General features: G+C 33.9%; 3 protein-coding genes across 7 annotated transcripts in view; all 3 read right to left on the bottom strand.

Annotated features, from left to right (window-relative positions):
* Nucleotides 1-1,345: 1,345 nt before the first annotated feature.
* LOC105341719 (coiled-coil domain-containing protein 63) lies at nucleotides 1,346-6,787 on the bottom strand. Of its 2 annotated transcripts, none has more exons than XM_011448395.4 (11): nucleotides 6,632-6,787; nucleotides 6,296-6,467; nucleotides 5,567-5,697; nucleotides 5,235-5,416; nucleotides 4,899-5,080; nucleotides 4,591-4,778; nucleotides 4,229-4,443; nucleotides 3,922-4,090; nucleotides 3,647-3,810; nucleotides 3,305-3,399; nucleotides 1,346-1,902 (listed from the first exon to the last, which is right to left on the bottom strand). In XM_011448395.4, exons 2-11 carry the CDS (start codon nucleotides 6,451-6,453, stop codon nucleotides 1,716-1,718), a joined length of 1,671 nt encoding a protein of 556 aa, XP_011446697.1. In that variant the 5' UTR covers nucleotides 6,454-6,467; nucleotides 6,632-6,787; the 3' UTR covers nucleotides 1,346-1,715. The 2 variants fall into 2 exon arrangements, with proteins under 2 accessions (XP_011446697.1, XP_011446696.1); XM_011448394.4 differs by lacking the exon at nucleotides 3,305-3,399 and adding an exon at nucleotides 3,046-3,140.
* A 3,329-nt stretch (nucleotides 6,788-10,116) lies between these two features.
* Nucleotides 10,117-15,089, bottom strand: LOC105341720 (hypothetical protein). The gene is made up of 6 exons (XM_011448396.4): nucleotides 14,930-15,089; nucleotides 13,873-13,995; nucleotides 13,519-13,665; nucleotides 13,103-13,252; nucleotides 12,814-12,934; nucleotides 10,117-11,704 (listed from the first exon to the last, which is right to left on the bottom strand). Exons 1-6 carry the CDS (start codon nucleotides 14,984-14,986, stop codon nucleotides 11,556-11,558), a joined length of 747 nt encoding a protein of 248 aa, XP_011446698.1. The 5' UTR covers nucleotides 14,987-15,089; the 3' UTR covers nucleotides 10,117-11,555.
* Nucleotides 15,090-18,256: 3,167 nt separating this feature from the next.
* LOC105341722 (uncharacterized) overlaps nucleotides 18,257-26,821 on the bottom strand; it is a 13,675-nt gene continuing 5,110 nt past the window's right edge. For 2 of the 4 annotated variants that reach the window (XM_066080048.1, XM_011448398.4), the window contains exons 2-5: nucleotides 21,090-21,187; nucleotides 20,534-20,932; nucleotides 19,615-20,424; nucleotides 18,257-19,301 (exon numbers count right to left, since the gene is read on the bottom strand). In XM_066080048.1, coding sequence (XP_065936120.1) covers nucleotides 19,246-19,301; nucleotides 19,615-20,424; nucleotides 20,534-20,932; nucleotides 21,090-21,093 — 1,269 coding nt within the window. In that variant the 5' untranslated portion in view covers nucleotides 21,094-21,187 and the 3' untranslated portion in view covers nucleotides 18,257-19,245. Of the gene's footprint in view, nucleotides 19,302-19,614; nucleotides 20,425-20,533; nucleotides 20,950-21,089; nucleotides 21,188-26,821 lie in introns of all 4 variants that reach the window. The other 2 variants (XM_011448401.4, XM_066080049.1) reach the window with 2 other exon arrangements.

Here is a 26,821-nt window from a genome sequence, read left to right as displayed (position 1 = left end):
ATGACTTCTTTGCTACAAATAAAATCACGTCCAAGTTTTATATATATACGGTTATAATTTTTTTTGGCTGAAATGTGCAAGAAACTGTATAACATGTATTTTCAACATCCAGACAATTCTAAAACAGATCTATCAAGTGCTCAGATATTATATATGCACATTAAACCTCATTTATTATAATCATATATGTAAACACAATTAAAATGCATGCGTATGCATTTTCTTCAAATGATTTACTACCATGCATGCGTTAAATTAGAATCATTTTAACATGAGCTTAGACTTTGGGTAGTTGTGTTAAACAGCAATGTGACATAGTACTGTCTATTTCATTGCTGGCCACTCAGCCATGGCTCTCTGAAATCAACAAAATTTGTCTTGCTTTTGAGCTAAGACTACGCAACTGGTGCATATTTCGCTTGAAACCACGTCAGTATTAACTTGCTTTGACGCAAGAAATAGATAGCTACGTCCTACTGAAAGTCCAAGGTCTTGTTAAAATGGTTCTATCACCTACTTCCTTCTGTATTTTTGTACATATATATTTAAAATGCATTCAAAAAATTTCAACAGTGTTGCGGTTTTCATGCAATATACAGTATTATCGTTTTTAAACTCAATTGTATCCTTTGTCAGATTTTCTCCCAATATGTTTTTTTATCAATATAAATCAAGGAAATCATATTCAAACCAAAGCGGTGTTATATACTTTGAAATCGAGATTAAACAACGTTGATAAAATACTTCCAATTTCGTGATCCTTATTCTTAAAACCGTCCAACGCGTAATTCTTAAAGATGGTACGGAACCATTCTTAGTCACCATGGTATGAAATTTCAAAATAACTTTACTATAAAAAAAATATACAAATTTGGAAATGAAAATCTTTCTCACCCCAGTTTGGATCTATAAACGACATAAGAGTGATGACGTCACTGAGGGACACCAAAGACCTTTGTGCCTCTATAAAGCTCAGCGCAGACACGACCAAAACTAGGATCCAAACTGGCTTCATGTTTTCTCCTGGGCAGGCAAGGCACAACTGACCATCTTTGCCTGGTCTGAGGAGGTTAGTTTTAGGTGAGCGGCAGAGAGGGACAACAAATGGACAAATCGTGTTTCCCTTCGGCGCTCTCCCGTGTTTTGGCGGTAAATGTGGCGCATCGACTGCTCCGTTTAGGGCCCAACTCGTACGACGCGACGTGTTCAACGATGTCAAATGAATACAAACATGTTTAGTATATTACCGTTGTGGTCACATATAACAATCTTTAAAAGGCGCTCTTACGTTGCTGGCATTAATTAATACCAGTAATTAGTAATCAATAACAAATGTACTTAAACCTGGTGGTACTAGAGGTCATCTACGGAAATCAGCTGTCCACACACTTAATTAAAACCAGCTCATACCAGTCCAGTTAGCTTTCGAAAAAACGACCGATTTATTCGTACATACAACGTACATAAACATTACATTGTGTAAATATTCAAAAATATTCAATATAAAGTTGAACATTGATAGACATGATTTTTAAAAAATACACAAAAAACAAGAATTTGCAGAAATAAATTATTGGCATCAAGCGCCAAACATTACAACTGATTAAAACTGTCTGGTTTCTCAGCCCCGTCTATTCCAGAGCCTAACAATCACTTGACTGTTCCTTCAGCACTTTCTCTCACTGATCGTCTGCCTCTTTAGATATCCATGTTATTCACTTTTTGTCCTTTTTGTTCTTTTGCATGTCGCGCGCGTTCGGCAGGTCGTACTTGTAGCTGTCCTTCTTGGCGGCTGACTCCCGTTTCCGGACCGTTTTCATCACTTTGTTCTGGAGCTCGTTCCGGGTCAGGGGTCGGGCGTCGTCATCGCTCGCCTCGCTACCCTCGCTGTCGTACTCGTCCCTACAGACAGAGAGACAAAACATGTCAGCAACCATGTCAATTCAAATTCGTTTTATCGAATTTAACAAAACTTGGATTTCATTTAAACATGTTGCGTCCGGATAGTGGTTTATCTTTATTGTCTCTTTTGGTAAGTTTAAATTTACATTGTCCGACATAGCGATAAAACATGGTAAAAAATTAACAAATCGATATAGAAAATGACAACTCTAAAACACTATATATGTATAAAAGCATCTTTGCGTAGAAATAAACAATATCTTCAAGAAAAAACTTGCTAAACAACAACAGTTTACGAATAGCACTGAGGAAATGGATGTATGAGGAAAATAATTACATCTTAGCAACTTCCAACAGATATTTAACAGTTTATTAAAATAATAGGTAAAATTGCTATATCACATTGACGTGACAATCAAATTTAATACCCTGTATTAGTTTAACTAAACTACATGAATGAGTTATGTACACAACTTCTATGACCATGCACCTATACCCTCTAGAGTTAGTATTTTTGATTATTGACATTAATCATATAACAAATCTTTAGATTTCTGACAATTTATATTACATATCCCATAGCTATTAATTAGTATGGAGCATATGCATGTAGTTTACATACAACTGTATTAAGTGAAAATGAATTAAGGAAGAAAGGAAGAGTCAATGAAAGTTAGTGATATGAATGGATGAGGTACATGCAGAGAAGGAGGTGTGAGGCTCATGCGCGGATCCAGAAAATTTTTCCAGGGGGGGTCCGAAGGATAATTGTGTTTGCCAGGGGGGGTCCGAGGCATATTTTCGCGATAATTTTACTATGTAAATTTAATAAATTTTCATTTTCCAGGGGGGGGTCGGGACCCCCCCGACCCCCCCTCTAGATCCGCGCATGAGGCTGATACAGATTACAGAAGGAGGTGTGAGGCTGATACAGATTACAGAAAGACCAGAGGTTCATCTAGCTACATCATTAAACCATCTACCAGTTAAAACTCATAACATGTCAAATGTAAACACTAATTTACAGTGTTTTATGGTAATCGTGAGACCCAAAGCCTTCTAATGGTCCATTTGACTTATTATGATAAAAATGGATATATAGCCACACCATATGAATTTTGTCTACAATTTGATCATAAATACCCAAAGCCGGGAGGATGTATGGGCCATTGTTGAGTGGGTGCCCCTGGGCCGCCCCCTATGAGACTAGGAGGCTTCTGGGGGTAACGATCCTCGTCCTGAAATTTTTAAACAAGTCACAGAATGATTACACATAGAACAGTGAGATGCTGAGACAGGTGGATGTGAACAGGTGCTCCAGTCAGTCAGGGCCAGGCCGGTGGTCAGTGAGGCTGAAACAAATGTGTTAGGACATGCTGACATGGTGGCGGGGAGTACCTACCCAATGGATGGGGGGATGACAGGGTACTGCGACTGGCCTGGCGCTGGTCCAGCACCCAGCAACACTGGCTGCTTAGCGTCATATCTATCTTGGTCCTGGACATCGGCAACAGTGCAGATCATTGTCAAGTTTAATATAATACACATACATGTAAATATGAACATTACATTATTGTGTTGTTGACATTTTTCCAACATCCATTATATGAGTATCAAATATATTTCTGTTTATAGTATATTTGATTAGTTATAATAAAGAAAACCAAACAGTTGTTTTGCTAGATTTTTGCCTAATATAGATCATGATAAGTAATAAAATGATTAATATAGGAGAATATGTTACCTTGGAGTTAACATAACTCTGTACTGCTAATAATTCATTAGTTCTCTGCTCTATTATTCCTAAGTACTGTATCATGTTGCTGTCTGTCACGCCTGACTGGGCACCCAACATGTCATCAATGGCTGATCTATCACAGTTGATTTTGTTGAACAATGAATCAATACCTGCAAGTAGTCGAAATAAAAATCATTTCAATAAATACAGTTTTTGGAAAGTGAACTACAACCAATATGTAATTCCTAATTAAGGCTTAAATCAATTAGTTTGCAGCATACCTGCTCTGAGTTGATCAAGAATTTTAGATATTTCTTTATTCTTTTTGGAATATTCATCAGCTTCTTGAGAGCACACCAATTGCTGTTCCTCCAATTCTTTGAGAATTTTCTTTCTTTGGTCCTCAAGTTCAATGCCTTGCAGTTTGAATTTCTCAATCTCATTATTTTTCTGAAATACATTTTAATAAGATATATAATTCTTACATTCCTATGTTAAGAGGTGGGAGCATAGTAGGTGTAGGCAATTCAAATTTGTATGAAAGATGATAAAAAACAATAAAGTTAAAAAATGACTAAAAAAACCGACCTCTTCAATTTGTTCATGCAGGGTCTCAATTTCATTATTCTGTTCATTGACAAAGTTGAACAATGCAAAGTTCTTGTCCTCTGTTTCAATGAATCGCTGCACCAGTAGGTCAAGGTCCTCTTCTCCCGTCATTTCTTTGATTCTCTCGAAAGCTGCCTCATACGTCTCTACTGAGTCTTCCTGACTTTCCTTCTTACGCTCGGCCTCTTGAGCCTCTGTAAAATTAAAATTTTTGAAAAATAAAATCAAATATTCTTAATCTTCAAAAGAAGAGCTTTTACCAAAGTATCAAACAGACCTAAACATAATTGGGATATTTTTTTCTTAGTTATGCAGTTACGCTATAAATATGGTAAGCTCACCCTTTTTCTGTCTCCAGGCAACCAGCTGGGGGTCGTCCACTCTCTCCTGACCTTTGATCCCCATGAACTCTCTCAAATTCCTGTCATGATCAATGATTCTCAGCAGTTCCTTCATTTCAGCATTGTGCTGCTGTTGGTCCTTGTCTGCCCTCTCCTTCAGAAGAATCATCTTGGCCTGGGCCTCATCCCTAATGAATGTACATAAAAACAGAGGGTACAAGATTTCAGCCAACGAATATAGATATAATATAGTTTGAGGTCGATAAAATGTTTTGAGGTACTCGTCAATAGATTATTGGTTTCCTTACCTGGCATCATAAGCCTGTGTGGACTTTTCAATCAGTTCACCCTTCTCTCTTCTCAAGTTGGACAACTCCTTGTCTAGTTTTCTATACAGGTTGTCAAATCTGTTTCTCTCCACTCTCAAACTCTCAATTTCTTCTCTGTACACTGCATTTTGTGTCAGAATAGCATTAAACTGCTTCTTGGACTAAAAAGTAAATTAAAACATATAATTAGAAATTAAAATCTAATCATTCAGATTTATATGTATTGGCAATAAATCTTCATCACACTATCTGTGTACATCAAAATTGATCAATAGAGTACATGTATACGAGTGAATTTAGTAGTAAATTCCTTACTTGATCAAGTCTGTTTTCTAGTGTTCTAATGGTTTTCTGGGTCTGTACTGTGTGCTGTGAGCTCATATGAACTCCTCCCATGTTTTTGTGCTGATTCCTTATTTTTTTCTCCCATTCACGAATTTTGGCATCTAATTCGGTATGCATTTGTTTCTCTTCATTAATTTCAGTGTCATAATCCTCTGGAAATATAAAAATAAATGGTTATTTACTACCATGAAAAAGCACTAAGAGTAAATGTGGTAACATTTTAGGCATAAAAAACTCGTAGATTTGCTTCACTTGTAGTCAATATTTAAAGAATATGTAAGTAATTGATTAGTAAAGACTACCTTTTGCTTCAGCAAGCACCACCAAGGTATCTGTGTTTGTTTCATCTAAATTCTGGTTAAATCTGCTTTCTGCCAACCTCAGCTCCTTCAAGAGCTCTTGCTTCTCTGCTTCAAGCTGAGCAACTTCAGATCTGTAATTTAGATACTTGAAGGTTTAATCAGTACCGGTATACTTGTATAGCTGGAAAGTGGTCAATTAAATAAATCCAAATAAACATATTTCATTGCCACAATTGGTGGAAAAATCATAATCCCAAAAAAACTCTGCTTTACTGGCATGCAACCAATTCTCGCCAAGAACCATTTCTTGCCAGAGCATATTTGGTCATTTTTTTGTATATAATTTTATGTGTTGATAAAATGACATACACTGTAGCAATGCACTGTAGAGAAATGGGCCTTTGCAAGAACTGGTCATATGCCAGATTAGTACCGCTAATTTCCTATTCAAATTAGACCATTATATAGCATTCATTTCATGTACACTACTCAAAGAGAATAATGATTTTAAAAGATAATTATAATATCTAAATCAAGGCAGTGAAAACTGCATAGCATGATCAATGAGCATTAATAAGTGTGTTTGAAATTTGTATTATTAATTCTTTCTAATGATGTACATGTAGGCCTACAGGATTTTTCACATTAAATATCGACGTTCTCTCTCTCTCTCTCTCTCTCTCTCTCTCTCTCTCTCTCTCTCTCTCTCTCTCTCTCTCTCTCTCTCACTTTTGTTTCCTGATGATATTCTGAGACTCCTCGGTGTAAGCAGCCCTGTCTCCTTCCATTAGGCGATACTGTCTCTGGAGTTTGACAAGCTCCTGTTCCTGGAGCCCCTCCATATCAGCATCGCTGGTGTCCGACCGGGCAGAACGTGGTCGCGGCATTTTGGCTACAAATCCTTCAAAAAACCAATTATTGACAGTAATTGGGACACTGTTGAAAGCTTAACGTGCACAACTATTACGGTTGTAAGATTAAGTATGTTGGTAAAGAAATCACAAATTTTAAAATACACTAAAAGACACTTTGACGTGAACAGAAAACAATTAAATATTTGTTTACCTTTCCTACTTGTCAACGACAACCTGCTGTTATGGCCGACGGATGAGTCCTGTTGCTAAGGTGATAAACCGGAAGTGATGGGAAACCACATACTTTTAAGTTAACTCGTTCTTAAACACATTCGCGTCTGCTTGCGATTCTTTAACAGGTCAATATCATATCAATCGCCCAAGTGGTATATGATGGCAGTTTGGGTGCAATAACATAAATAGGATATAAATGTTGAGTGCCAAAAATAGATTATTTTATATCTTTTTGGTGATCAATTTTACAAACTATATCCCTATAGGAATTCTTGGTAACCAAAAATTATTGCTTTTTTTTTCTTAGATTTAATATTAATATTAGGAAATAAACATTTTTTTGCACTTAATATTCATATTTCACTTGGGGCACTTTATCTCAAATGTGTCCATTATAAACGAATTGGTCTCGAACATTATTGAAGTTTAAAATGATAAAATCTTAATTCTTAAGAACCTCTGCAAGTTATTGTTAACAGATACCATTATAAAACCAGTACATAGGTTTAAAAAATAATACTGCAACAGATACCTTTGTTTTAAAGTAAAAGATAATATTATTTCAAAAACAGGTGGGGTTTATAACTGTAAAGGCGCTATACCTCTTTTATGTGAATCTGATTATTCCTCACAAAGCATCTGTCTTCTTAACACAAGTTTTCATTGATCACTTAAAAAAATTAAGAAATATATCTACAGAAACAGAATCCAGCTTTTAAAAACAGAGGTGAACAAGAGGCCAAAAGACCTTAACGGTAACCTGAGTACCATAGCCCATGCACAAACTTGTCGAGGAGTCTCATAAATGCATTTAATTTAGTTTCATTATGGAGTAGAAGATTACAATATTGTAATGACATCCATCTCCCTGCCTGATTTATTTAAAAAAGGCCTCCTAACACTATAGTAAGTTTAGCTCACGACTGAGAGCTCTTAACAGAGTGTATGACGTAATATAGAAGATGTGCACAGATTTCATCTCAGGTATGCTCACTCACATAGTAGTAGTCCGAAATATCTGACGTTTTTCTGGCTTTTTTAACGATTTTGATATTTACTTACCAGGAAAACGTCAGAACCGGCGCCATTACGAAAACTGGAAATTTCGCCGCCTCCAACTGGAGGCGGCATTCTCGGCCCGATTTTAAATACTTGCGAATTGTATCAAATATTTAGCTCACAACTTAACAATAAAAAATGACTTTACTACTCACTCATATCGCTTTAATGGGTTTGTTTACTCTACAAACCGTCTGTTCAACACATTTTTATCGAACTGTCCGGCGAGATTTGAGTCACGTGACTCGTTATATCAAAAGACAGCGAAAATACGGTTGACTGTAATCGTGTGCTTCTATTATCAAAATACGGAGTCATATTTAATTTTGAGCGATATGATATCGGGCCGAGAATGCCGCCTCCAGTTGGAGGCGGCGAAATTTCCAGTTTTCGTAATGGCGCCGGTTCTGACGTTTTCCTGGCAAGTAAATATCAAAATCGTTAAAAAAGCCAGAAAAACGTCAGATATTTCGGACTAACATAGTAGGTTTTATTTTTATATGTTTTCATACATAAACTAAAACAAAGTGACTAGTATACTACTTATTACTTTACTAATATGTAAACGGTGTGACCGTTGGACCGAGCGCAGATTTAACACAGTGGAGTTTGATTTTTATAGAACTAAATTTATTTGAAACGTACACAGTAGGATCCGCCTGGTTGCCTACTCAAATCATCAGCCAAAGTTAAACCAAACGTCGCGTGCTCAGTCTACATTATGACGTCATGTTACAGACGTAAAACGTACACGTTTTGTCTTTGGAAATAGCCGAAGATCGAGTTACGTTATTCCGAACTTTTTTATTTCTTCTTTATTGTTTATCAATTTAATTCATATAAATGCCGCGGTAATAAAATTGAATACTTTATTCAGTATCTAAAAGATCAGTTCCTTGATTTGAATGTTTTTATTTTCCATCTGATAATTTGATAAGACATACATAGAACTAGTCGTTTTTCTTGATTGAAGCACTATTGAAACTTATCTGGTGTCCTCTTTTATTTCTTGTAATTCAAATTACCTTCTAATGAAACATTGGAAAATTTTGATTGAGTTTAGCTCCAATAAAAATCGATATGTACCAGTCAATCAGTGATCAAACTAACTTTTAAAAAACAAAATGGCTGCCAATATGGCGGCGCCCAGGGCTGGAAGAAATTTTTTTTGGCCTTAGTACCCCTGATTCAACTTTCATTTTTCACTGATTTTCTTATATATACGTGTTACCATTAATCCTCGCTTCGCGAGGCGGGCTTCGCCCGCCTCTCGCTGCGCTCGGTATTAACAAGTCTACTTGTTTATTTTGAAAAAATTGAAAACTGTTTTTGAAGAAGCAAGGGAAGATAACTCCATTAGCTGTTATAATCCTCTTCCCTGAACTCTTTTCAAATGCTTTCACAATATCTTATCGACAACGTTGACGAACAGCTTCAATTTTTGTTTTCTAAACATATGAATCAAGTAATTTTTCCATTGAAATTCCTGAGCAGAATAGGATAATGAGACAAATACACCCCCCCCCCCTTCTCAGCCTTAACCCTTGCCTTACAGGCAGGCGACGTAAAATATTATAGATTACAGGATAATTTTTTTTCAACATATGCAGTTAGTTTTTAATCTGTATTTTGTGTCTGTAGGAAAGAAGATTTTTAAACATTATATGCAGTAACACTATATGGCCATACCCCCCCCCCCAACTCCTACAACCTGAACCCCTGACCCAGGGGCCATGAATTTCACGATTTAGGTAGAGGAGTTTGTGGACATCATAACCATGCATTCAGTATTTTCCCCACATGTGTGGGAGCAAAGAAGATTTTCTAAGATTTAATACATTTTCACTATAAGGCTAAATTCGCCCCGTCCTAGGGCTTAATACCCTGTCCCAGGGGCCATGAATTTCACAGTTTAGGTAGAGGAGTCCGTTGACATCATAACCATGCACTCAGTTTTATTGAACTATCTATGGGAGAAGAGAAGAAGATTTCCTAAGATTTAATGCATTTTCACTATATGGCCAAAGTGCCTCCACCCTAGAGCCTGGACCCCTGACCAAGGGGACATGAATTTTACAATTTTAGTAGAGGGCTTCATAAAGATCATAACCATGCATTCAGTTTTTTCCTCACATGTATGGGAGTAGAGAAGAAGATTTTTGAAAATTTGGCTTTTTTTGCATATTTGGCCCCACCCCTGGGGTGGTAGAGCCATGGATTTTACAATTTATATTCTTCTTACCATAGAGATGCTTCATACCAAAAAGGGTAACAATTGGCCTTGTAATTTTAAGGAGAAGTAAAAAAGTAAAATTGTTAACGCACAACGATGGACAAAGACCCACTGCATTAGGTCACTCAGGTGACCTAAAAAGTCATTAATGGAGAAATAAAAAACAATCGTTTCAGTTTTAAATTTAATCCTCTTTATACTTCAATAATTACACTTGTTACTACAAAAAGGTCACAAAAATGACACACAAAATTGGACACTCTTATACACACACACACACACTTTTTTCTAAAATTGGAATTGAAAACCTCCCAACAGGAAAGAAAGAGGATCCTATCTCTGCCAGTTGGTAAAAAATCGTTTGATGTGCTTTGATTTTGTCAGATAATCAGCGCTTAAAACACAGCAATCCATAATACAAACATAAAAAAAATTTAGATTTTTAAAAATAAAAATATCCATTATAATAAAATAACACAGACATTGTTCATGGCACTACACTAACAAATACAATCACAGATGGGGTGATTAAAAAAAAATAGGAAAGGGTAAGTTTTAATATTGGTCCCAAAATGACATAAGTAGATTCCATGCTTGGACCTACCAGTATGTATCTTTAGACCTTGCTTGAATATGAAAACATTAAAATTGACCGGAAAAATCTAGAATTTGATTATAACAGTGTATACAAAACAACATCAACAACAAAAATAGCCCATATAAATATGTTCAAAATTAATATATTTTAAGTCTATATTTATTATCTAACTTGTAAAGCCTACATCTTCATTACACTAACAAAAATATCTAACAGAGTAGAAAAGTCACAGTCTTGTCTCTGACAAATTGTACAACACACATTCAATTTTTAATATGGCTTTAAAACCAACTAACACTTATCAAGTATCCATTTATAAAGAACCCAGAAAATTACAAAAGTCAAAATCATTAAAAATTTAAAGAACAATAAATATTCTAGTGGCAGAGTGAATTTGAAGCAAACCAGATTTATCATGTACTAAACATTTTATTTCAAATCAAGAGGAAAAAAGAGCTTCAACACAAATTATGGTAGGAGGACAAATTAGAGTACAAAAATGTACTAGAAATTGAAAAGCTGAGTACAAAAGTAAAAGTATACTTTTTAAAGTACATGTCAACAGACTCTCAAACTAAATACAAACACACAAGTGTGAAATTCAAGAACTTTTGTACCATGAAGAGAAATGAATGAGGATTAAGATGATTAATGGAGATTGACATATGCCCATATTCTAGCTCTCAAACATATTGGAATCTAAAGATGTATTGAGTACAATTGGCATACTGATATAGGAACCAATGGCAGTAAAGTTTAGACAGTGGAAAAATATTGTGGTCTTTACAATTCGAAAACCAAAGCATTTCTCAAATTTTTGACATATCCATGCATAAAAATTGATGTTTCCATTCCAAAACCGTATAGAAATATTATACCTCTATCAAACTGAATAGAAAGGAAAAATGCTGCCATAATGTATAATACTCCAAGACAAGTTAACACTCTGCCTTGTCGTATTTGAACAGTTACCAAGCCCTGCCTTGTGTTAGTAATGTAGTGTGGGATTGTCTAGTTGCCTTTCTTGGACCTCTTCAGGAAGGCTTTTCCTTCAGCAGCAGTGTTTTGCATTGTCCCCTCGCGCTTAAGCCCTGCTTTTTTATCAGCCGAGCGCAACTTTCTTCCCTCATTCACGTTGATTTCTGGAACCACCGTCTTAGCTAGAAACAAGCAAACTTATAACAGCACTTGCACATAATTATTTTTATATAAAGATTCTGCAAATAAAATTACATTTAAATCATTTCACCAATGCATAAGAAATGTGAAGGGTCCAATATGAAGTTATGAACCATTCAAGAAAGAACTCTACATGGGATAAATTATTTTTATTTCAAATATTTCATCCCAAGAGTGCACTTCTATTTAAATACAGATTTTTTTTGTGAAAAAAATTTAGAACTTGCAAATGGGACTATACCCCTGCAAGGCTAATTTCAAATGGGACAAATAATTAAATTGAATAATAAAGGTTTGAGACTCATAAATAAAAAATTTTCTAGAATTGTAAAAAAGAATTTAGTTAAAAAAGAAAAATCAAAATTGTCAGAACTTCACTGTAAATACATTTGTAATACATTTACAAATTTCTGTATCTAATGACAAATTGACAATAACCTCTCCCTTTTCAGTAAATTAAAAAACAGCCAAGTAATGCTCCTCTGTGGATAAAATCTTAAATATGTTTTTAACATTTTAATGGGAGTCTTGACAGATGCAATTAATTGTTTCAAATTTTCCCTACTTTCTCCTATAGTACATCCAACTCCTTATCAGAAAATTGATCCCATAGGATTATAATTTTCTTTGACGAGCTTGTTAAACTTGGATTAACTCCCAAAACATTATCATAATTAGCATACTATGTAAAAATATGTAAAAAGGAGAATTTAATATTACAAACAATTTTAAAATTGCCAAAACACTACAATCATAACAATGATTTTGAGTTTCATTTACAATAATGCCCTATAGGGTCACTTCATCAATTTCCTTGACTAATCAATTTAAAAAGCTTTTGAAAGTAGTTAAATTCTTTATTAATAATGATATAATTTAGTTCCTTATCATGATAGAAAACTTTTGGTTTATATGAAACTAAAACAACCCAAAAACCACTGCCCATTTTACAGATTATCAATTTTTCCCTATAAACACATGCTCCATTGTGAAACCAATATACCCTCCGCCCCCTTGAACTTCATTTGCAGGGGTATAAAAAACAAACAATGGTGTGTGTATCAGGGAGATAAGGAGAAACTATCTTTACCTTCTTCGATAGCTTTGTTGATTGTAGTGGATCGTTTAGGAGCTGGCTTGGCTTTTTTGGCCTTTGTTTCTGCTCTTGTGTCCCCTAATTTTTCTTTTCCTATAATATGATCTTTAGCTTCCTTCAATACAAATAAAAACATGCTGCTTAAGATCAGAGTTTTCATCAATAATATTCAAAATATTAAAGTTTTCCTGTTCTAATTACAAGAACAAAATTAATATATGAAGCCAAAAAAATTGTTATTTATGTCACTGACATATTTTAAGGTAGCAAGAAGTTGATATACCTTTGCTGTAACAGCCATGGTACCCTGTTTCTGCATCCTAGCTTTCTTTGGCGATGGAGCTTCTTTTGAGATCTCTTCAATCTTTTTCTGCTGTCCACGGGTCATTGCATCAGCATCTGGTTTGTCACTCCCCAGTAGCTGTTCAGCTTCCTGTAGGAAAAATAAAGGAAATGTTGAAATTTTCTATCTTGTCATTTTCAGAAGTCCAGTACTGTTGTGATATGGATACATTGTTTAAAATAAGGATGATTGCATTTCTCAAATTTGAGTAGAATTCACCATTAATATTTCTTTAAATATGATTTAAATTCAGCATTAAATAATTCAGATCATCAAGCAGACACAAGTTGAATTAAGCTTTTTCGCATGCAACTGATGGCTTGTGTGTCCTAATTTACCTCCCTTTGAACATTTACCTTCGCTGTTCCAATCATGGTGACCCCTTTGGCCAGGCGGCCTTTTTTGGCTGGTTTCTCCTCTTTAATCTCCTCAATCTTCTGCTGCTGCCCTCTTGTTTTAGCGTCTTCATCTGGTTTATCCTTGCCCAACAACTGCTCAGCTTCCTATGAAATGATAACATCTCACTTAACAAAATAGAGGCTACAGTATAAAACATTGCATTATGCAGTTGATTTTTGTCCTTCAAATTAGTCAAGATGGATGAACACGAGGAATTATTGATAGGATTTCAACTGATTGCTTCAAAAATCTCTTGGGAGTCCCCCCCCCCCCCCCCCCCCCCATTAGAGCTCTAAACTTGTGTTATTTACCTTTGCTGTAACTGCCATTGTTCCGTCTCTTTTCAGAGAGTTCTGTGCTGGTTCTGGGTCTTTCAAGCCCTGCATCTCCAACAGCTTAGTTTTACCTTCTGATTCAAGATAATCAATTCCTTCCTGAAGAAAAAAGCTAAGTATTATCACTCTGTTACATTACATAAGAAATGTAGAGCTTTTTACAATCCGCTGCATTTAAAAAAGTAGTAAGTAGTATATTTTTCATTCTACTTTTGTCAATGAAAGTCAAATGAAACAAGATTTGCATGTATATTTTAGTTCAACAATGTTTACTGTTGGAGAAATATTTTCATCAAGAACCTTTTTTTAATGGCAAACAAATATTATTTATCTAAGTTATAGAGCTTAAACCTGCACTAAATAATGTCTTAACTATAGTAATTGTTTATATAAGGTACCTTTCAATGTTAATATACAAGCACACAATCTAGATTAATTTCCTTTATTGAATCTTCATCTAGATACAGTAAAGTAAGAAATAAATAACTTAATGCACAGTGACCAGTGCACGTTACAACATGCATTATTGGAACCACCCTGGATTACTCCCTGCCCCGCCCCCTCGTAAGAAGTCAGAATTAAGAACATGAACTCTTATCTTGTACTGAACTTATTTATAACGATTTAAAATTAGTAAGAGCCGAGTCTAAGTATGCAGAATTCATGGTAAACTCTGAGGCATCATAATTAATGTTTGAATAATCTGCCATGAGTTATGTTTCCTTGTCAGGATGAAATAGAAAAGCCGGTTTTTCTCGATGTTTCTGTGTCGGCCATTTTGGATAACATTAAAAGTTTTCTAAAATTAATCTGGGTCTAAATATTGCTGGTTCTAAACGAGGGCATCTATGTGCAACCGATGTCTTACTTTGCATCATACAATTTACATTTTTCAATGTCAGTTTTAATTCGCTATGATATTGGACGGTGTAACAACACGCTGTTGTGTCAACATAGAAACAAAAAACATGCATGGTGTCATTCACTTCGAATCGAAAAATAAAGGCTACAGGAGTTATGATGGGTTATTTACCTTTGCAGTCACCTGCATTGTACCTTCACGGTGGAGATGGGGCTTCGCTTCAGCCATTTTAAGATAAACTCTCTGCAATAAAGAGTGAAAAATATGAGGAGAAAATGGGCCTCAAACCACGAGGAAAGACGACTCAGCAAATGTTAGCGTTGTCATGTGACAGCAAGACTGAAAATGGTTGGATCATGATGTCGAGGTAAACACGGAAGCGGGTAAAATGAAAACAAATACACGTGCCAAACCGGACTTCAATTTGTATGGTTTTAATCAATTGCCTTTGTCATAGTTTTGAAGTCTGATAGTTACTTATAATGCGATACGAAACAGAACAGAAGATTTATTTCTAATTTAGAGCCCAGCATCAGAGACATAAATAACACTAATATTATTTACGTCTCTGCCAGAATAGACAAGTGTGACATCGCAAAACATATTACAGACATGGCAAATGAAAGATATGCCAGTGACTAGTATAAAAATTATCAAAAAGTATAGCAGTTATAGCAAATGACCATGTTAATTCCAACAATATTGTACCACAGGGGCTTGTGTAGCTAAAAAGGTGGGTACCTCCAGAGACATAAATAATATGTTATTTATGTCTCTGGTACCTCAGAGGAAAACTTTTTCCTTCCAGATACCCAGTTTTTAACGATGTTTTTTTTTTCTGCTCAAGCCCCTGTGATTGTACCAATAGTGATGATAATTGTATTTTAAGCAATATTTTCCAAGATATGGTAAATGAATGTGAAACACAGTATATTAGTATAGCCTTTAATATTGTTGGCTCTCGTACTTTAAACTGTTGATTAAGTTTTGGATATATATGGAACTGTAAAGAACAATTTAATTAATGAACATGTATTCTTACTTGCGGTGAAGCAGAGATTGACCGACATGTTTATACAAGAAAGTCATGGCTACTTTGAAAATCCCCTAATGTATAAGCACTTATGTAATAATTTTTAAGTATATACAAGAATATTTAACAAAACCAATACCAACTGTATATGTACAATTTTGAAGTAAAAACCGTTTATCCTTGAGATTGAGCGTGGCAGATTTTATAATATATCCATAGAAATGAGAGAGTTTGTAAACTATGTTCACTATCACAGTTTGAAGATAAGTTTCATTTTATTTTAATCTGTCCATTTTATACAGAAATAAGAAAGTTGTATGTAAAAAAATATTATTATGAAAAGTCTTTTGTCTTTAAACTTATTCAATTACTCTCAACAAAGAATATCAAAGAGTTGTGTAATTTGGGCAAATACCCGTATAAATGCTCAAAATTACGATAAATATATAATTATTGTTTTTGTTTTGAGAATATACTCTTCATTATCCAGTTTACTTTTATCATGTACATTCTGCACACTGCTATGTACGCTGCTATGTGTACACGCAGTCTAATACAAGATTGTGATGTTTTAAAAAAATGTCTACATATGTTTGTTCACATTACTTATGTATATATGTTAAACCTATGAATCGTATGGTCGATATCACGTTATAATTTAACGTTATAGATTAAGAATTTCTTTGTCTTCAATATTGAGTACCAAAAAAGTTTTTGTTCATTATCTAACGCCAAATATTTAGGAAATTTGCTTATAATTAACTGAAATACTTCTTTTCTTTGGTGACCTATTTTTCACATGTAGTCCAATAGAATTTTCGATCGAATAGAATTACATCTATTACATAATCGATCTTCTCTAAGGATGTTGGTAAATTAACTACTTCAATTTGCAACCTGTCACAGAAAATTCTCAATTCACATAGATACATGTATTTTCTGTGATCATTTTTTTTTTACTTCTGATAAATAATTCTCATAACTCACAATTTGTCTGAGTTTCACATATGTGCTTAATTTGCCATCACAGAGGCGGATGCAGCAATTTGGAAAAGGGGGGGGGGGTTCCATTTGATGAAAATCAGTATGTGTAAAATTCATCATTTGTCAATAAACAAGGACTTTTTGAACGTTTTCCGTGCGTATACAACTGTATTTAATAAACATTTATCTCATCACTATCTATGTCACATTTATTTCAACATCAGAGTGCACTGCATTATTGAGCGTTTTGTCGTTTTGGGTTAGGTTAGGAAGATTTGCATAATATCTAGCCTCAAGAAACCCAAGTTTCCAGCAATGAGAAAGTGCGTCTATGCTTGATAGAAAAGAAACACTAAGAAACAAAAATAACTCAGACTAATTACGACAAACTATTATAGAAATTGATATTTTGGTAATTTTGTTTTATGTCTTTGATGTTTTTAAATTCTGAACTATATATTTATCGATTTTGATTTCTGTCGATTGCCTTCTAAAATAAAGGTCTAAATGATAGGATAAGACAAAAGAATGGGGATAATTTATCTGCTGAAAAGATGGTTATTGTGTAATACAATGGAAGAAGCAATTGTCGTTCCAGGGAACTTGATGTGACCTCTGACTGTAATGGGTGCGCTACATCATCCGACAATAGTACAGATGCGATCATATTAAATATTTTAGAAAAGTTTTAAAAAGTTGTGCATTTTCATAATAGTTTACGTATTAACCCCTTACACGGTATTTTTGTTACAGAATTTCCGATTCTTGGAAACGAAACAAAAAAAGATTTCTTTTGTGTTTCATGTGGGTATGAAGGTACATGTAGCTACCATTCCAGAAAAATAGCATTACCTGCATTTATAAGCGGTTCATGTAATTTTCATTGTATTTTTCCTATGAAACGAAGTAAAACTCATCTATTATAATTATTTAAGTTAATTAATCAAACAATACATTTAAAACCGGCCGCTTTTTAAAGTAAAACGAATGCGTGTACTCGTACTTGAACCTCGTTTTACAAATTACACGATGGCTTGTCAGTTCAAAACTGTAGGAACTTTAATCGATTTTTTATTAAAGAAATAGAGTAGAAAATATATTGTAGATGTTATCATAAGTCTGTGATACTGCTTAATTTCATGTATTTTTTCTTTAATTTTCCATATGATAACTCAGTGTAGTAAACACCGGATGCTGAAGGGGAGTACAATGTACTTTATTTCGATAAAGAATCGATAGGGTTTTTTCATATCAGAACAATATTATGGGACGTGGTACGAAATTTTTTAAATTAGCAATTTTAAAAGCATTCATTTGAGATAATTACTGTATTTCTATTATAAATGGGAAAAATTGCCATTAAATAAGCATCAAACGTTTTCAAAATAAAAATCATATGTCACAGAGAAAGGGGGGGAGGGGTTCGACCCCCGGACCCCCCCCCCCTGGATCCGCCAATGCATCAGGGTCCAATCACTATACACTGTATATATTTTATTTAAGTCCAACAAAGGATACAAAAGTGCAACATTTGTACTGAATACAATATTCAACAAAGTAACAAACAAGAAATAATTAAGAAGAGTTATGAGCATGACCCCTTTTCAATTATACTGCTGACAAATTTTACAGCATCACTAACAGTATCTCATGTTTTATCTATTCAAAAAACGTTCATCAATGTTTGAAAGTTCAAAACCTGACACGGTTTTAAAATTTAGTAATTATACATGTACATACACTATACTACTGTGCAGTAAAATAGTATATAGAAATGCTTGTTTACATTGTACCTTTTGTAATTTTGTTGCAACAATCTCACGAATATGAAGATGTATATCAATGGGACAGTAACTTTTTTAAAGCTTAAACGCATGCATGGAATACATTTTTTGTAAAAGCAATGAGACAAGCAAACTTTTTTAATGAATATTTTTTTTGTACCGGTCCTATCATTGTGATTTTTCCTGGTCCCTTAGTATAGCTTTGTTGACTTGTAAACCAATTTTATTTTTATTTTTTTTTACATAATAATCTTATATTGTTTTATGACAGACTGACTTTAATAATTTATGTAATCAATAATATTGAAATTATCACCTAATAATATTCAAAGAATGGTTCCTTATTACTTATACTTATATTATTTCCAATTTGTACACTTTAAAACAGAATTATTTTAAAACCATATTTTTCCATGTAACACATGGTATGTATTACTACGCGGCGCAGCCAATACCGTTTTGGTTTTGCTATATATAAGACACGCCCAATTTGTGTCACTCATGTTTTATGAAGTTATTGGGTTTTAGGGTTCAAAATTGATTCATAGTGTTATTACAGACAAATACAGTTGAAAATGTAAATATAAAGACATAATTATTAAGAAATGACAAACGTGTCCACTTATATATTTTCAATTTTTCAGACAGGCTTTACAGGGTAGGTGTCCTTTTCTCCATGTCCTCACTTATTCAGTGTACGGGGGTGGGGCTTCCGTGTAGACAGGTGGGTCGGATACTTCACCTAGGTGACACACAATAATAAATACTGACAAAGTTATACGTACAGAAGTTCAGTACTATTCTGATTCAATGTTCTGTCATTCCAACACGGTTTATATAATTTCTTTTTAAATTGATATCTATAAATATTCGCCCTGGCAAATACGGAAATTTTTTATATAACAGAATGTTTTGTACTGTTCTAGACATCTTTGCTGGTCAAATGCTTCTGGTCCTCTTATCTTTTCGAAAGAAATATATTATAACATATACATGTAAGTACATGTCATATCAGAGAAATTTGGCTAGCGACGATGATACACAGGAATACATACCAGAATATCCATAAACAGGAGTTGAGACGATGGGAGGTACTGGCGGTGCCGTGGGGTAGGGCCCAGTCATCGTCGGGTGGGGCCCAGTCGTTCCGCAGTAGGGCCCGGTCGTCGTTGGTGGTGCTGTTGGGTAGTGACCAGTCCTTGGTGTTTGATATTCACCATTGTTTGGGGGATTTGACATCGTTGTAGGATATGTTCTGTGTTCTCGAGGTTCCTGGACAATAAGAGGCGTCATGCTAAGCCGTTCATTATATTCTCGGACCAGACTCGGGATTCGACACATGTCAACAAGCCAGCCTATCCCGAATAATCCAAAAGTACAATGGTAAAGAAAGCCCCAAACGTACCGCCGTAAATAGAAATGATGAAACCCATGCAAGCCAAAAGGAAACCACAGAATATAAGCATCGTCTAGATAAACCTTCTGTAGTGTAGGACAGTTGTACTTCAAATTGTGTATTTTCTCATTGGCTCGACGAACGAGTACAGGAAGTCGGAAAATATCCAAAAACCACCCAAAACCAAGGAGTCCGAATGTTATGAAGTAAGCGACACCGAAAAAGTATCGGCCTAAGTAAAAATGGTGCCCGCCAAGTATACCGGTAATGGGAAAGAGATTAAATGTATATGCCATGAGGAGGGAATAGTCCTCAAACTTGTCCAACCCACTTCTATGTTTTGCATTTGTCTTACGAACTACTGAATGGAGGCGGAAGAGATCCACTAACCACCCGAGTCCAAACAGACCACATGTGAAAAAATAGAGGAAACCCAAGCTTTTGTTCCTCAGGTAGAAGTGATGAAAACCTGTGAATACGTAAGGAAGATATTGTCAGGCATTGAATTTAGTGCAAAAATTTATGTACACGTTTTAAGAAGTATCTATCGTATACATCTTTAATGAACATCTTCTTACCAAACAAACCGAAGACAAACCAGAGCAGATACGCGTCGTCCAATCGTTTGTCCTCGTTTTCAGCAGATCTTGGATTCCGCAGACGATTGTTTGCTTCATGAACCAAATAAGGTAGCCTTACCATGTCAAAAACAACGCCAATTCCTAGGAGACCAAACGTAAATAAATAAAGCACTCCAAACCCTGGTCTGTGTAAGTAAAAGTGGTGAAACCCTAGAAGACCAAAGGGTATGGCTAGCATGTAAGCTTCTAAAACAGACTTGGGGGTAAATGGTGGATGTTGATTTGGTGCAGGTGAGGGTGGATATGACGTCATCACATTCCGATATGACGGTTCCTCAACGTGCTGATACCGCTCTGCTCCGTGTGAATTTACTTCCTGATGTTTGGAAGTCATCCCTAGTACATGTATATCACTTAAAAATAAATCAAAAATAAGCAAGAAAAATGTATAAACAAAACAGAGAGAGAGAGAGAGAGAGAGAGAGAGAGAGAGAGAGAGAGAGAGAGAGAGAGAGAGAGAGAGAGAGAATAAGAATGCCATTTAGCGACTCACCCATGAAAGTATGTTCTTTCTTGTTTTTAAGCTTGCAAAAATCAGTGTTGCTTTAATTCTTCCCTGTGTACAATGTACAATGATATTCCTCCTTTTTTCTATAACATAAGAGGGTCACGTGTCTCAATTGCTTGAATTATCGGGGATTATTAATGACTCACGCTCTTTTATGTACATTTATTTCATAAATTTAAAAACCCACTTGTAGCTAAGTGTATATGTGATTAAATGATAAAATTAAAAAAATAACGTAAATCATAATTTAAAAAAAAATTAAAATCAGCGCCTCATTCATATATTTGCTATAACTTATATATTTACATTCAGTGTATAGCCTTGGCACAGCGCATGAGCACAAGTATGAACGCAATTACGAGTTTTGAATATGCTTATTATTGTAAGATTAAATGAAACGTTCAAATTTAAATGACCAATTTGATATGTACTTGTAAACAATAATCTTTAAAATTAATAAAAAAAGATATTTATCGACAAAGTTTCTGGCACTATATTTTTAGTAGCAGAAGCAAAGTAAATGACATGTTAATATATTGCTATTCCATTATACAGTGTATTTCATATCCATGGTTCAGAACGTATATATAAATGCTTTAAAGCGAAGATACACAAATATTTCCTACAAATAAACATCGATATGATATAAACACTGAATGCCTTTTTTTTTGGATGTCGTCGGTCTTATAACTACGAAAGACGAATAGGGCCACATAAAAAAATATTTTTATCTCGTAATTACGAGAAAAGATCTCGTTATTATGAGTTAATTATCTCGTAATTACGAGAAAAGAACTCGTAAAAACGAGAAAAGATCTCGTTATTACGAGTTAATTATCTCGTTATTACGAGAAAAGATCTCGTTATTACGAGTTAATTATCTCGTTATTACGACATAATTTTCTCGTAATTACGAGAAAAGATCTCGTTATTACGAGTTACTTTTCTCGTTATTACGAGAAAAGATATCGTTATTACTATAAAAGATCTATATAAAATGGTGCGTTTCTGAAAAGAATTCGACTGGATCGCCCTTTCAGTCAATTTTTTTCATTCCAGAACATTGATTCAATTTTGATTAATTTTTAAAAATAACAACGATCATTATTCATTAATTTCTACAGATCATAATGATTGGATTTGACTTTTTATCCTATCTGAATAAAAGGAAAGAACTTCATGTAGTTTTACTATTCAACTTATATATAATTTAATCCCACTCCGAAGTAAATACCAGGTAGTCCTATAGTCGTAAAAACACAATTCTATTAGTTACAGATATCTTTAGTGACTATACAGTTTCAGTCATGGATATGTATATGCAGGATTTACCCGAATTTGTGTTTTATATGTTCATACACAACCTACATGTATATTGAAAATAATTGATTTTGTATAATAACATATTGAAGTCTGAAAACAAATTACACGTATCCTTCTTAATTATTGATAAATAGTTCAATTAATTTACTAATCAATCTGCTTTTCTACTTCTTCTGAAATTTCTTTAAAACTGCTTGGTCCGATTTCATATCAAATTATGCGTACGCTTTTAAACGATGATTATACTAAGTATGTGTATATCAATAGACATTGCAGTAGTTCATACACTTTACATAAAAAGAATAGAATAATGATTCGTGCCATTTCAAATAGATCTTTTCTCGTAATTACGAGATAATTAACTCGTAATAACGAGATTTTTTCTCGTAATAACGAGATCTTTTCTCGTAATAACGAGAAAATTATCTCGTAATAACGAGATCTTTTCTCGTAATAACGAAATCTTTCCTCGTAATTACGAGATCTTTTCTCGTAATAACGAGAAAATTATCTCGTAATTACGAGATCTTTTCTCGTAATTACGAGATAAAAATATTTTTTTAAGTGGCCCTATTCGTCTTTCGTATATAACGCACTAAGCGGCGCAGACAAAATGAATACCGCGCGTTATGATAATTTGTCTTCATCGCTGTGTGTACATGTTATAGGACCCACGACATACAAAAATAAGCATTCAATTCTTATATTTATATATTCATAGTTACAAAAATATATGTCTATTTGTATGAAATTTTTGTTTAACGCCATTATATACGCTCTTAGTCAGGGATATGAAACATACATGGAACAGCCATATTAACGTGTTATTTAGTTCGCTTCCGCGACTTAAAATTTAGTGCAAGAAACTTTGTCATAAAAATCTTTTTTATTAATGAATAGGTATTATTTAACGATTATTTTCCATTAGTGCATATCAAATTGATCATGTAAGTTAGATCGTTTTAATTAAATTTAATCTTACAAAAATTAATCTAGTACTCAAAACGCGGGATGAAGTTATATAAATTATAGACGTTTTTTTTTCCAATGCAAACAAAAGGGAGCTATACTCTGTTGTAAATATTATCAACTAGACTTTGACCCGTGCGTGCACGGGTTGACATTGCATAGCGGACATGAACGACTGAAATAGATACATCGACACACCATATATTGTTGAGATTTACATAACAAAACTATAAACCCACAGTAATTATATTAATTTCACTTCCCTCTCCTTAGAATAATATGTGTCTCGGCACAGTAAGAATGCCTCCCATGTACGCGTAATGTTACAGAAAACTGAAGAATCGCTCCGAAAATTTTTGGAGAAAATTAATGAAGTTGTATGTAACTAACAGTCAAATTAATCATAACAAACTTTTTTGAGACTGTAAATACCTTTCATCTAAAACTTTAATCAATATAAAATGGAAGAATTCAACATTTTTTCACCGACGTTTTTACTTGCTACTAAATTTACATACCATGTTGACATTCGGACATATAAATGCACTGATTTAGAGTTATCTCCCGTATTTTCTTTGCTATAGAGACAATACACGGAACGCATTGCTATCGTTAAACAGGGTCCGTATGACAGTTATCATTTTAACGATAGAGCATTCTATCTACACTCTCCTTAGAAATAAAATGTGAATTTTGTATGTAATCATATATTTTTTTGCCATCATGAAGACAAAAGTAATTACTAAGTTGATGTTTAAATTATTTGTAGTTTCTCTTATAAGAAATCAATTTAAACTAAATCAGTATCTTCTTAATACTATTATCAACAAAAGAAAGTTACATTTGATTAAAATTTACACCAATACAACGAATATGTAAAAAAGACAATTTTCGAGCTTTGTTTACAAATACAAATACAAATATTTTATTGGCACAAACACAATTACAATAATTGGCAAAGGCCCAATGAATATATAAGAACATCATTGTATGTTTACAATAGTTGCATGTACAGTATATATTTTTTTACTGATCTTTATAGATCAGTTTAACATTTCCTTAGACTAATTGACATCTGTGTTCAAAGCAGTCATTAATGAATTTAACAGTAATATTTAAAATAGTATGTATTTCACTATTTAAACATACATGTAAAATGTATCTTTCTTTGTCCAAGTTATTGGCAATATTTATTTTACTTATCTTATAAAAATTACTAAAATAGCTGTTCCTTAGATGAGAATAGGCTTTACATTGAAAAAGAAAATGAGTTTCATCTTCAATTGCACCAGTTTTACAAGCATTACAATATCTTTCATTCCTAATTGTGGCATTATATCTACCACTTTCTATTGCAAGATTATGTGCACTTAATCTTATTCTACTAATAGAGGATCTCTCAGATCTTTTCCTGAGTATATCAACATAAGGACTTCTTTTTCTCATATATAATTTTTGAAAAAATGAAAGTTTTTCTGAACTAAAAATTTTTGATGATTGCTCTTGGATACATTGGTCAATGATTCTTTGCTTTATGTTTGGTAAAAAGTGTTGGATTGTGCTTTTATAATTACTAATGTTTGAGAATCCCAAATTGTCTAGGATATAAATTTTCTTAGTCCAGGAATTGGAATTGATCGTTCCCTGATATAATTTAAATGCCAAAGAATTAGATGTTATCAAGTGATTCCAATATTTAATGCTTGAGAATGAGATTTTAGACCAAAGTGGTAACCTGTTTAATTCTGCCAAACAACCAGCATTAGATGCTTTGCAATGTAATCCAAGTATATCTTTAAGAAATTTTACATGAAATTTTTCGATAACTGAAATATCTTTCAATGAAAACAAAACAAAGCAAAACAAAGAATTATAAACTCTGTATCTTGCTTATAACTTGATATTTGAATTTCAAATTTTGACATAGCATTATAAACTTCTATATTTATCAGTAGGCTATAAACATTGAAAATGGAAAAATAAAATTTGGAAATTTTAAGTCAAATCGTGGCCAAGTCCCTTTAATCGAGAAAAGATAAAAATAAATCTACAATCTTCAAGTAACAACGATTTTTTGAAATATTGAAAACAAAAGACAGTACTCTTCCGATTTATCGGTATTAAAGGCCAACAATTCGAGTCTATTATTTTAATATAGTAATATAGATTTGTCTGCACTACCTGGTGTGTTATTGGACGGAATAAGCATTTAATGCTTAATAAAAATTTGCCACTGATAGATCAAGAAAACTTGAATGGGTTCGATTACTTAGTACTTTTGTTACATTGATTCATTTATTGATACTAATAAATCATTTCAACTGAAAAATTGTACTCCATGGGACTCGCATACCGTAGACATACAAAACAAACAAACAGAAAAACAAACAAAAAAACAAAACCAACAAGAGGCCCATGGGCCACATCGCTCACCTGAAGAGCAGTTCCTTGTAACATTACATTTCATAGCATATGCTTTTTCTATTTTAAACATTGAACCCCTTTCTGGGGACCCAGTAATGGTCCGAGGTTTATGGTTGGCTTGAACAACATAAATAGTAACATAGGAATGAAAATGTGTAGCACTGCGGTGGGACCGCACGTACACAACCTGAAAAACTGAACGTAGAAGAGTTCCACTTCAAGAGGAATAACTCTCAGACTGTACAGAACATTAAGAACGATAACTCTTGGTTCCACTTCTTTAGAGTTTACACAATTTGAGGATCCTTGCATAGTAATCTCACAAACTGTAGCATTATAGTTCTCGAGAAGAACTTTTTAAAAACATTTTCAATATATCTTTCTATGTTAAACTTTGAACCCCTTTTGGGGCCACAGTATTAGTCCAGTGCTAAAGTTTTAATTATTTGGAATCTACATTATTTAAGGATGCTTGCATAGTTATCTCAGAAGCTGAAGCATTATAGTTCCCTAGAAAAAGATTTTTCAACATTTTCCTTCTATATTTCTATGCTAAACTTTGAACACCTCTTGGGGCCCCAGTATTAGATTGAGGTCATGGCTTTTATAATTTCGAATCTACACTATTTGAGGGTGCTTACGTAGTTATCTGACAAATTGATGCATTGTAGTTCTTGAAAAGAAGATTTTTAAGCATTTTCCATATATACCAGTACTTCTACATTTAACTTTAAACCCATCTTGGGTCCCTAGTATTAGTCCAGGGGTCACTATTTTAAAACTGTCGAACCTGAGTTCATTATCCAAGGTTGTATGCATGATAGTAATCTCACAAATTGAAGCATTGTAGTTCTCGAGAAGAAGATTTTTTAACCTGTTACCTTTATATTTCTATAATAAACTTTGACCCCATCTTGGGGCCCCATTATTGGTCCGGGGGTCACGATTTTACGAATTAGGAATCTACATAAGCGAAGGATGCATGCATAGATATTCCACTA

Source organism: Magallana gigas, chromosome 3 (assembly GCF_963853765.1).
Source record: "Magallana gigas chromosome 3, xbMagGiga1.1, whole genome shotgun sequence".
NCBI lineage: Eukaryota > Metazoa > Mollusca > Bivalvia > Ostreida > Ostreidae > Magallana > Magallana gigas.
Note: the sequence above shows the minus strand (reverse complement) of the source record. Positions and strands in the feature narration are given on the sequence as shown.